Source organism: Entelurus aequoreus, linkage group LG08 (assembly GCF_033978785.1).
Source record: "Entelurus aequoreus isolate RoL-2023_Sb linkage group LG08, RoL_Eaeq_v1.1, whole genome shotgun sequence".
In the NCBI taxonomy this organism is placed as follows: Eukaryota; Metazoa; Chordata; class Actinopteri; order Syngnathiformes; family Syngnathidae; genus Entelurus; species Entelurus aequoreus.
Genome location: NC_084738.1, coordinates 24,172,970 through 24,185,315, shown reverse-complemented (window position 1 = coordinate 24,185,315; position 12,346 = coordinate 24,172,970). Strand labels below are relative to the sequence as shown.

At 39.7% G+C, this 12,346-nt stretch overlaps 2 protein-coding genes across 3 annotated transcripts; one reads left to right on the top strand and one right to left on the bottom strand.

Moving 5' to 3' along the window:
• Positions 1–560: 560 nt before the first annotated feature.
• Positions 561–4,829, bottom strand: LOC133655682 (NHP2-like protein 1). Its single transcript, XM_062056064.1, has 3 exons — positions 4,609–4,829; positions 4,318–4,438; positions 561–997 (listed from the first exon to the last, which is right to left on the bottom strand). Exons 1-3 carry the CDS (start codon positions 4,609–4,611, stop codon positions 735–737), a joined length of 387 nt encoding a protein of 128 aa, XP_061912048.1. The 5' UTR covers positions 4,612–4,829; the 3' UTR covers positions 561–734.
• A 142-nt stretch (positions 4,830–4,971) lies between these two features.
• Positions 4,972–12,296, top strand: LOC133655681 (cytochrome b-c1 complex subunit 2, mitochondrial). 2 transcript variants are annotated; one of them, XM_062056062.1, is made up of 14 exons: positions 4,972–5,121; positions 5,773–5,874; positions 6,061–6,210; positions 6,943–7,007; positions 7,093–7,149; positions 7,250–7,374; positions 7,786–7,883; positions 7,963–8,020; positions 8,138–8,233; positions 8,322–8,521; positions 10,104–10,184; positions 10,294–10,370; positions 10,583–10,736; positions 12,050–12,296. In XM_062056062.1, the coding sequence occupies exons 1-14, from the start codon at positions 5,089–5,091 to the stop codon at positions 12,131–12,133; spliced, it is 1,380 nt and encodes a 459-aa protein (XP_061912046.1). In that variant the 5' UTR covers positions 4,972–5,088; the 3' UTR covers positions 12,134–12,296. The 2 variants fall into 2 exon arrangements, with proteins under 2 accessions (XP_061912046.1, XP_061912047.1); XM_062056063.1 differs by lacking the exon at positions 5,773–5,874 and adding an exon at positions 5,649–5,735 and having other exon boundaries at positions 4,981–5,121.
• The last annotated feature ends 50 nt before the right edge of the window (positions 12,297–12,346 follow it).

The window sequence follows — 12,346 nt, the reverse complement described above, 5'->3', positions numbered from 1 at the left end:
TATATTAGATTTGAAAGAAATTCATGTTTTCATTTACGTTTATAAATGGTACAATAAAATCGGGCGACTTATTTTGTAATTTCTATATTTAATATCATATAAAAACTAAACTGGGCAGCACGGTGGAACAGGGGTTAGTGCATGTGCCTCACAATACGAAGGTCCTGAGTTCAATCCCGGGCTTGGGATCTTTCTGTATGGAGTTTGCATATTCTCCCCGTGACTGCGTGGGTTCTCTCCAGGTACTCCTGCTTCCTCCCACCACCAAAAACATGCACCTGGGGATAGGTTGATTGGCAACACTAAAAATTGGCCCAAGTGTGTGAATGTTGTCTGTCTATCTGTGTTGGCCCTGCGATGAGGTGGCGACTTGTCCAGGGAGTACCCAGCCTTCCGTCCGAATGCAGCTGAGATAGGCTCCCGCGACCCCAAAAAGGGACAAGCGGTAGAAAATGGATGGATAAAAACTAAACTGCTCATTGTAATCACCAGAAACAAATATAAAGTAAGGTAATTAGGATCTATACATTTTTTTAAATATGTACGACAAGCATAGAAAATGGATTTTAACAAAAATGTTTTATTATGAATGAGGCTATAGCATGACAAATACACCTAAAGTAAGCAGTCCAACATAAAAACAAGATATATTTTCTTGTCACTTATGCATCATTAAGATGAGTATACAAATTGGATAATGGAATTTGTCTTCTGCTCAACCACTGCATCAACAATCACACCAGTAGTCTCTCAATGGACATTTGGACTGTCTGGATCTGGGGTCTGAGCTGGGACCCCTCTTTTATGGTCACTGAGGTAGCGATGACTGGACGGGACACCCCGCAAGCGCGTCCCAGCGCCTGCTTGGAGCGGACGAACACATATGGGACGTTCTTGTCCTCGCAGAGCAATGGGAGGTGAAGGATGATCTCCAGTGGTTCGGCATCAGCAGCCATGACAATAAATTCCGATATGCCTCTGTTCAGGGTCTTGGTGGCTGGGGAGAGAAGCAGAATATCATTAGTATGGAGTGTGTGTATACTTTTCATGAACATGAACATCAACTTCTGATGAAAAGGCCATTTTGTAACCATTAAAAAAATCATCGGCTGCTGAATATTTGATTGCAAAACCAATGACTTGTATATTTCACTGTTTACTAAGGGTGTAACGGTACGTGTATTTGTATTGAACCGTTACGGTACGGGGGGTTTGGTTGGGAGGTGTACCGAACGAGTTTCCACACAGACATATTAAGTAGCGCACCGCACATTGTGTTAATGCAATATACTACAGACTGCGGTGAAGTAGGCCGGCTTCGTCGCGTGAAGAAGCCTACAACTTTTGGTTGTGTTTTCCACTCCATTTGCTGAATGGTGATATACGATATATATCTCTATTTTTTCCGTAAAGTAAAAACAAATCAGTCCTAGTTACCTGAGATACTAAGTACGTCATTATTATGACTTAGTTATTTACTAAGTCAAAATAATGGCTTGCTAAGTCAAATTAATGACTTACTGTAAGTAAGTGTTTGCAATAAGCGGTAAAAAAAAAAAAAAAAAAGACTTAAAAGTGGGGCCACATACTGACATATGTTCAACTCATCATGCTTAATTCATAACAGCATTTGGGAAGCCTGTAGTTGATTTTTATTATGTAAATGTTATATTTTTATCAACATGTGATAGCAGGGACCCTGCCATTACTAATGATTAATGTAACAATAGCTGAAAAAATAGTACAACAGCAATAGGAGAGACTATTTACTGTAACTGTCCCAATGGGGTGAGTTTTCCTTGCCCGTATGTGGGCTCTGTACCGAGGATGTCGTTGTGGCTTGTGCAGCCCTTTGAGACACTTGTGATTTAGGGCTATATAAATAAACATTGATTGATTGATTTATCCCTGAACACCATGGAGTTCATGTAGGCTTTATGATGCAGTTACATTATATGAACTATCAGAGACAGCTTCAGGAAACTGTACATTTAACATAATGTCCTTTTTTGCTGCTTCAACACAGCTCAATCAACACAGAAAAAGGTAAAGTGAAATAACTTAGTTGTTAACTGTAGGTAAATAATGCTTGTCTTTCTCTTAGACAGACAGGGCTTTGCTGTCCGTAACACACGCACATAGCAAAATGAGCTAACGTTACGCTAAAAAGCTAATTATATTATACCCCCATTATTTACTTTTTAAATTTGATCTCAATTCTGTACACTGCTGCTGGAACTTTAAATTTCCAGTGGGAACTCTACTGAAGGAATCAATAAAGTACTACCTATCTATTTTAGAACCCAGCCAACACGCCTCGCCTGCATCTTTTATGATTAGACAAGACAACACATATAATTGCAGGGGCATTTTCAAGAAGGATATTTAAAGAGAAACTACATCTTGTGAGACCATGTCAGCCAACCCCGGAAGCTAGCTCAGCTGTCCCGGCGATGAAATGTGAGTTCATATATTTGATTTATTTATTTTTTCATGTTTAATATGTTTTTAGCAATTTTTATTTTAACAGTACCACATAAACAAGTTGAAAAACGTATTCGGGTGTTACCATTTAATAAAGATAAAGTACCAATGATTGTCACGCACACACTAGGTGTGGTGAAATTTGTCCTCTGCATTTGACCCATCCCCTTGTTCACCCCCTGGGTGGTGAGGGGAGCAGTGAGCAGCAACTATGGCCGCGCCCGGGAATCATTTTTGGTGATTTAACCCCCAATCCAGCCCTTGATGCCGAGTGCCAAGCAGGGAGGTAATGGGTCCCATTTTTATAGTCTTTGGTACGACTCGGCCGGGGTTTGAACTCACAACCTACAGATCTCAGGGCGGACACTCTAACCACTAGGCCACATTTAGTGGTCAATTGTACGAAATATGTACTGTACTGTACTGTGCAGTCTACTAATAAAAGTCTCAATCAATCAATCGATATGTTTTATTAGCTAATGCGTGCTTATTGATTTTTAAATGCGCCATAAAATAACCCGTTTTGTACAATGCCCAGTAGTGCGTAAATGTGTTTCTGTATAGTATTTCTCCAGCAATGGTCATGTGGTGACATCAATGATGTTATTTTGGGAGGTAATCATTGAAGTCGGACATCACTGAAGGCCTAGGTGGGAAACGCACGGCCCGCCACTGATAACTACAATGGGTGAGGGCCGACATCCGGGCAACTGAGCTACATACGGGTTCTTCGAGCCATTGCAACCAGGCTGGCGTTGAAAACAAACCGTTGCCATTACTCTTTAACCTGTCGACCTACGCTGGTTAAACCCGTCATTCTGCCTCCAAAATGCCGAAAAACTGTGTTGTTTTTGGTTGTGCTAACCACAACTGGAAACAGGGAAAACAAAGGTTGTATTTTGTTCTGCCAAAGCGTGATAAAAGCCCACAGAGACGAGACAAATGGCTCGCAGCCGAAGTCGGGGCCGGTGGCAACAAGAGCCGCCTCACGCTGTCTATGTCGGTGGCGGTCGAGTTCTGCGACTACTTGGGGGACTTCATCGAACACTACGCCCAGTTGGGTCCCAGCAACCCGGGCATGGTGCAGGATGGGCCGCGGCGGGCCCTGAAAAGCGAGTTCCTAGTGCGGGAGAATCGGAAGTACTACATGGACCTGAAAGAGAACCAGCGGGGACGGTTCTTGAGGATCCGGCAGACCGTGAACAGGGGGCCCGGCTTGGGGTCAGACCATCGCGCTCCCGGCGCAGGGACTTATCGAGTTCCGCGACCCTTTGGCCAAACTTATTGACGATTACGGCGTGGACGAGGAGCCCGCGGAGCTGCCGGAGGGCTCGTCGATGACTGTGGACAACAAGTGCTTCTTCTTCGACGTGGGATCCAACAAGTACGGCGTGTTCACACAAAGTTGTTGATAACTTCTGCGTCTCTTTCTTAGTAGCGCACAGGCTAAGCTAACTAGCAAGCTAAGCTACGCCTGAGAAGCTTTAAAGTTCACTGAGACGAGTCTGACGCAAATAATACATTTTCGTTTTTTCACACGATATGCGAATAAGTAAAAATGCGTAAATGAAGGATTTAACGCCGACTTCCAAGCCACAACGCTCGTTAAATGCTTTTTCTGTCAATGCTGTGTTCGCTGTGAGCTGATTTGTTTTCAACGAATTCCCGGTTGCTAGGGGATTGGTAGGCGGAAGTGACGTAGGTCCGCCCTCATCCATAATGTACATGTGGAAGAGCAGGTCGCGTTCCAGCCAATTTAGAGCGTCCCACAAGAGCATACATTTACAACTAATTGATTAATGTACATTTGTAATAAGACTGCATTATCCTCACCTTCATTAGCCCCCTTCCTCAGCTGCTTGTAGTTGGAGGCTTGCTGCACCAAGTCGAGGATGGTTTTGGTCAGCGTGGCGTCGGCCAGCGGATAGGCCTTTGGGTTTACTGGAGCTTCAGTCTGCAAACAAACAACATTCCTAAGCAAAAACTAAGAATCTAACACTATTCTGCATAATAATAAAAAAACTCTGAAATTAACGTTGAACATTCGAGTCCTGCTCGAACATTGTTAGCTAATAGTTAGCCGATCGGCTAGCCAGTTTAGCTCATTTTACCTAAAACACTCACCATTGTGGATGGCAAAAGTCGTTTTAGTATTGTGTCCCTCTCGGCGAAATGCTTCACGGAGGACTATTCCCTTCTTGTGGGTATAGAGGAGCAAAAAACGCTAAACAATTGTTCAAGTAGTATTCCGGACTCCGCAATCGTTTACAACGTGCTCACTACAACGTTTGCGTCGCGTGGGGAAAGTTGCGCAAGCGCACTTGCTATCATATGTGAACCGGAAATGGATCGACCTCTCTTTTCATTAGCTTTTTATTACACCATTTATTTTTAAGGTTGGCATTTTTATTTACTACATAACAACATTTATACATGCGTTTAAATATACCTGAAACATATTTGTAAAAACATTCCTTTCTTGGCGATAGAGTGCGCATGCTCCAAATGGAAGCTTTAATTCAAGAGGGCGCGCTTTGCATGCTGGGTAGGGCACTCTGACGCCGCCATATTGCTTTAGCGTCCTGGCTGAAGGAGAGTGAGGAGATGAAGGGGATTCGGGGACTCAGTCAATTATCGGTAAGGACCTAACCATTTAACCTCGAAGTTTAGTCGCTGCAGTTATTTACTTTGTCGCCGTCTATTTCACGTCGTCTGCGTTCTTGAGAAATGTTGAATACATGTCCCCTGCACTCTGGGTAAGGGGCTGACACCTGAACTGTTCCAGGAATGTGCCTACTTGTTATTTGGGTGTACTCTGTGTATTAATGCTCACTTAAGTCAGTATAATTTATTTATAATGTTTTACTGGCAAACCAAATTCATCCCAGGTATTATAAAGTGACGTTACATAATCTCTGTAAAGTGACTCTTGGCTCACTTCCTGTTTGTGTCTTCACTAAGCATAATAAATTAACATATTTAAATTATCTCAACAGTAAAAAAATAAATGTAGTGGTATGGCACTGAAATAGTGCAGTGCATCATTTTGAGATCAGTGGTGTCTAATAGTAATATGATTGTGTTGTTAAGCTACTTGCTAGTATTGTATTGCTTTATGAATATCTTATATCCAAGTTGTATTATTCCATCTTCCATTTTTCCAGACAAGACTTTACGCGGCTCAGGCTGCCCGTAAGGTGGAGGCCACCGGGGCTGCCGAACATGTAAAGTTTCAGCCACAAGATGTGCAGGTCAGTGGGTAGTTGACGTTGTGTTTCTTCTCCACAGAGGCGCTTCTATGGAGCTGCCAGAACAGGCCAATCTCTCGCAGAGCCCCTAGCTGGCCTCAAGCTCTGTCCAGAGTCTGCCAACTCTTTCCAGGATGTCCATGTATGTTGGGAATCGATGAGGAATGCTGCCTGATAGTGTGGAGCTGGCTGGGTCCACATTAGATAGTTTTACGTCTGATCATTAAGTTGCTGATTTGTTTACAGATATAATCATCTTATGTTGAGTGCATTATTTGCGTTTTGTATCTTAAATGATGATAAAGTTTCCATTTTTGTTCCAATCCAGGTGACTAGGCTGCCCAGTGGACTGGTGATCGCTTCCCTTGAAAACTACTCACCCGCTTCCAAGATTGGCGTGTTTGTGAAGGCTGGCTGTCGTTATGAGACCCCTGAAAACCAAGGGGTCACCCACGTCCTTCGACTGGCCTCCAACCTGGTATGATGCTTTACCTTAATCAAATGTCTATGGCTTTTTAGAGAATTATTTGCACATTAATGATGTATTCACACTAGACAAACATACCTAAAGTATGGTAGGTTTATCTAGTTTGAGTGCACTGAGTTATTCCATACTTTATTTCATATTGGTGAATTTTTTACTTTGTTCTAATTTTACGTGTCTGTGTCTGTCTGTGTTGAAGTATATAAATGACTATTCTGTTCAACTTGCATGTCACAAAATTAAACTTGTAACTCCACACACATGCAACATAGCAGCGCCATAAAATGATAGTGTAGTGTAGTGATGTGATTGATCCTCGTTGATTCCTAATGATGACAGACGCAATTTATTATATAAATCAAATACAAAACCCCTATATGATCCAAAGGTCAAACTTACAGCATGCTTGCTCACCCGCATCTTTTTTTATGTGCGTAATAAGGATGTGTCATTTTAATTGTTTCCTCCTGCGAGAATAAAAACCGCAACCTTGCACAAAATAGATAAAAGAAAAGCGGCAACCTTGCACAAAATAGATAAACAGAATGACTCTACATAAGACTGAAAATATTCCATTAAGTAAGAACATTTGCAGTAATACAGCAGAATAGAAGTGATAGGACTAACAGGTCATGGTGCAATTCCAGATGATTTCACTACTACTACTAGTTTAGTTTTTACATTGTGTAATGTCTTCACGAAAGCTGATTTCAATTAAATTTCCAGACTACCAAAGGAGCTTCAGCTTTCAAGATATGCCGCGGCATTGAAGCAGTTGGAGGAAACCTAAGGTCGGTGATCTCCAGAAATGACTAACAAAGCATTATTGTCACTCGCTTTCTCAGTATTTTGACTTAGATATTTTTGCCTCTGCAGTGTGGTGTCATCCAGAGAGAATATGGTCTACACTGTCGACTGTCTGAGAGATGACATGTAAGTTTCTACTAACTCTGTCCTCACTACATACTTGTATGTATTTGTATCTGTATAATAACGTACAAGACTGACTTTTGTTCTTATCTTTGTTCATCAGCGACACAGTGATGGAGTATTTGATCAACGTGACAACGGCCCCAGAGTTCCGACCGTGGGAGGTGTCTGATCTCACGCCCAGCGTGAAGACGGACAAGGCTCGGGCAGGACATAGTACTCAGATAGGTGGGGGTGGTGTCCAGATTCTTACTAAAGTTTCTACACAAATGCAGTCATTAACATGTTCAAAAAGGAGATTGCGCTTCTCAATGTGATTCAAGATGGAGTGCCAAACCCAAAAAAAGTAATCCAGTAAATGTTTCAAAAATGTTTGAAAAGGTAGCACATCCCAAAATTAAGACTAGTAGGACAAAATACTCACATTTCACTTGATTTAAATCAAGTGAAATGTGAGTATTTTGTCCTACTAGTCTTAATTTTGGGATGTGCTACCTTTTCAAACATTTTTGAAACATTTACTGCAGTCATTAACATATTGCTTATGTTCATAAAAACGTAGCGTTATCTTTATTGTTAATTTTGAATTGGATCTGTTTAATTCATGCATTGCACTGACTGTCCATCATTATTCCCCAGGTGTGGTTGAAAGTCTCCATGAAGCCGCATTCAAGAACGCTCTGTGCAACTCCCTGTACTGTCCTGACTACATGGTTGGCAACATCCAGTCGGATCATGTGCGTATTGAAAATTGTACTTTTAAACAGCGATGGAGCCAAACCTATTTTAACAATTTTTATTTTTTTTATTTTTTAGCTGCACCAGTTTGTCCAGAATAATTTTACAAGCGCAAGAATGGCTCTTGTTGGTCTCGGTAAGGATGGTAGTCTTGTTCCTAGCCAGTGCTCTTTGATTGAGACAAACCTAAAGCTGTAAATTCTCTCTCTCTCTCTCTCTCTCTCTCTCTCTCTCTCTCTCTCTCTTCCTCCAGGTGTGGATCACACTGTTCTTAAGCAAGTGGGAGAGCAATTCCTTAACATCCGGAGCGGCGCCGGAACGTCAGGAGCCATAGCCCAGTATCGTGGAGGTAAGCAGGATGCTATAAATCCACCATAAATAGAGTTAATAACAACTCACAAAAGGGATTTAAAGCATGTTCATGACTGCTTGACCAGGTGAGGTCCGTGTGCAGAGCTCTAGTAATTTGGTCCACTCTGCGGTGGTGAGTCAGGCGGCTGCGTCAGGCACCGGTGAGGCGGTGGCCTTCAGTGTTCTGCAGCACCTGCTGGGAGCAGGTCCCCATGTCAAGAGGGGCTCCAATACCACTGGCAAACTGGCGCAGGGCGTTGCCAAGGCAACTGCCGACCCCTTTGATGTGAGTAGTCCTGTTACACAAATAGGTGGAAAAGAAAGTACTTTGCTCACTTTACATGCGTAATTCAGAATTCAACAAAACCAATCAAAATGTTTCAACTTCAATGGCTTTAATTGAAATTACAGAAGAAATTACCAATGCAATAGATAGTAAAAAATGTGCGGCAGCGGTTTTTATGGATCTAACTAACGCATTTGACACAATTAATCACAATATTTTAATCAAAAAACTAGAATGATATGGCATCAAAGGGTTAGTCTTAAACTGCATAAGAAGTTATCTAACGAACAGGAAACAATACGTGAAGCTAGGCGAACACACATCTACAACGCTAAATATATCCTGTGGTGTACCTCAGGGATCAATAATAGGACCTAAATTATTCAATCTCTATATAAATGACATTTGTACAGTTACAAAAGATTTAAAGCTAGTATTATTTGCGGATGATACAACAGCGTTTTGTTCAGGAGAGAACACACAGAAGATAATACAAATAATAACAGAAGAAATTAACAAATTAAAAAGATGGTTTGACAAAAACAGACTATCGTTGAATCTCAGTAAAACAAATAATGCTATTTGGTAACAGAAGAGAAAGTCAAACACAAATACAAATAGACGGAATAGAAATTGAAAGAGTAAATGAAACCAGATTTCTAGGTATAATGATTGATGACAAATTGAACTGGAAATCTCACGTAAAAAATATACAACATAAAGTAGCAAGAAACACGTCAAAATGAATAAAGCAAAACATGTTCTAGACCAAAAATCACTTCATATTCTCTACTGCTCACTAGTGTTACCATATCTGAGCTACTGTGTAGAAATATGGGGAAATAATTACAAAAGTACACTTCATTCATTAACGGTGTTACAAAAAAGATCAGTTAGAATAATACATAATGTTGGATATAGAGAACATACAAATCCTTTATTTATTGAATCAAAGATACTGAAATTCCACGACATAGTGAATTTGCAAACAGCTAAAATTATACACAAAGTAAACTACAATCTGCTACCCAAGAATATACAACAATTCTTCTCAAAAAAAGTGGAGAAATATAATCTTAGAGAAAAATGTAATTTAAAACATTTGTATGCACGTACAACACTTAAGACCTTCAGTATATCAGTATGTGGAATTAAATTATGGAATGGATTAAGCAAAGCAATCAAACAATGTACTAATATGATCCACTTCAAGAAACTCTTCAAACTTAAAGTGTTTACAAAGAAGAAGAATACTCAATTTATTTAATTAATCCATTCTTTCACTCTCAAAATAATCTTACTTATCTCATCATATGAAATGTAACTTACTTCACCAATTATTATTTATTTATTTATTTTTATTGTGATTACTTATGGAGTATATTGTGGATAAATTGAGAACAGGAAGTGAACAAAAGTTTTAGAAACTGTTATGTAAAAGAAAAGGGGTAGGATTAAATAAGCTCTGCTTCTTCCTACTCCTTTTCGAACATGTTGAAAAGAGAAACTGGAAATTGTGATGTATCATGTTGTATGCTTGCATGTTCGAAATAAACTCAAACTCAAGCTTTTTTCTTTGCAGGTGAGTGCTTTCAATGTTAGCTACTCCGACTCTGCCTTGTTTGGAGTCTACACCATTGCCCAAGCAGGAGCTGCCGCCGATGTAAGTGCATATCATTGCTGCAATACAGTTCTGTTTCAATGCACATCCAGGTGATTGTTAATGGATGTGAGAGCTGCTAAAGATTCTAAGACTTTTTGCGGGTCTATAGGCCATCAAGGCTGCTCTTGCCGAGGTGAAGGCAGTCGCTGATGGTGGAGTTACAGCTGCTGAGCTCACTCAGGCCAAGTAAGTAACTCCTCATTTACAGCCACCGACAACATGTACAATATCATCACATTTATATCCATGCTGAGCAGCTGCAATAATAACATTCTCTGATTATGCACTCTTTAGTCATACCATAACATTTACTATTTTAACATAACATTACTATTTTTAAACTTCACAAAGTTAAACAATGTACATTTTCACCTAATGTTGTGATTTTCCTGGTGCAGAACATCACTGAAGGCTGACTTACTGATGTCTCTGGAGACTACGGAAGGTCTGCTTGAGGCCATGGGCACTCAGGCTCTGGCGAGCGGCTCGTACCACTCGCCTGAAGAATTCTCCAAAAACATTGACAATGTCTCCCTGACTGACGTGGCCAACGTAAGATCCGTGTTTTCACATGTAGTGGTTCTCTTGGCATATTTGATTTAATCAGAATGCAAGAGAATATTTTGATGTTCAAACAAACATTTATGTACACATCTGATTTCTCAAAACCTTGATTAGCCTTGCACAATCTATCCATCCATCCATTTTCTACCGCTTGTCCCTCTCTGGGTCTAATTAGATCCAATACATTATATAATATAAATTAATCTTTTGATTATATACATACGTTGTACAGTATATGTTTGAAAAATGTATATAGATTAAAACAGTTTTATTTGGAACTTAATTGCAGCTTAATCGAGTGGTAACACCTTTGGCAAAGTAAATTAATTTTTCAACTCCTCCACTGGGTGGCGTGGCTACATTCTAGCAGAGCAGTAATTAATTAAAATATAGTAGTAATTAATTAATTAGATTCTATAATATGGCAAGGACTAATATAAAAAATATCTGTAAGCCAAAACTTTGTACCCCACTGGTGCATGTCGTGGTCATTTACAAGCACACCTTAGCACTTATAATATTGATTATTATGTAGTAATGTACCGCTGATATTTGAAGTACTTTGTATGATGCAGGATGGAGTGGGTCCCATTAAACCGTGCACCTAATGAAGTATCCAGCTGTTGAACATGAAGATAACCTTATTAATAGGGATGTCCGATAATGGCTTTTTGCCGATATCCGATATTCCGATATTGTCTAACTCTTAATTACCGATACCGATATATACAGTCATGGAATTAACACATTATTATTCCTAATTTGGACAACCAGGTATGGTGAAGATAAGGTCATTTGAAAAATAAAAAACATAAATTAAAAACATTTTCTTGAATAAAAAAGAAAGTAAAACAATATAAAAACAGTTACATAGAAACTAGTAATTAATGAAAATGAGTAAAATTAACTGTTAAAGGTTAGTACTATTAGTGGACCAGCAGCACGCACAATCATGTGTGCTTACGGACTGTATCCCTTGCAGACTGCATTGATATATAATGTAGGAACCAGAATATTAAAAACAGAAAGAAACAACCCTTTTGTGTGAATGAGTGTAAATGGGGGAGGGAGGTTTTTTGGGTTGGTGCACTAATTGTAAGTGTATCTTGTGTTTTTTTATGTTGATTTAATAAAATTTTTTAAAAAAAGATACCGATAATAAAGAAAACGATACCGATAGTTTCCGATATTACAGTTTAAAGCATTTATCGGCCGATAATATCGGCAGGCCGATATTATCGGACATCTCTACTTATTAATTATGGTGTTAATGAATGAGTTATTCAAACTTTTCTTTCCAGGCTGCCAAGAAATTTGTGTCCGGCAAGAAGACCATGGCGTCCAGCGGCAACCTCATCAAAACACCTTTCATTGACGAGATTTAAAGCCTTCCCCTTGACGGCATAACATAATTTGTTTTCTCCACTGTAACAAAAAGTCACCATTTATCTGCTGTGTGTATAAGATATATTGTATCCATGCACTCTTTGTCACACATTTTAATGTATAGCTGATGTAAAATAATGAATAAATTCTATCTGCCTGGTCTGACTGCTTCATCATCGTGCAACACGTTATTTGATTAACTTGTGTATTAT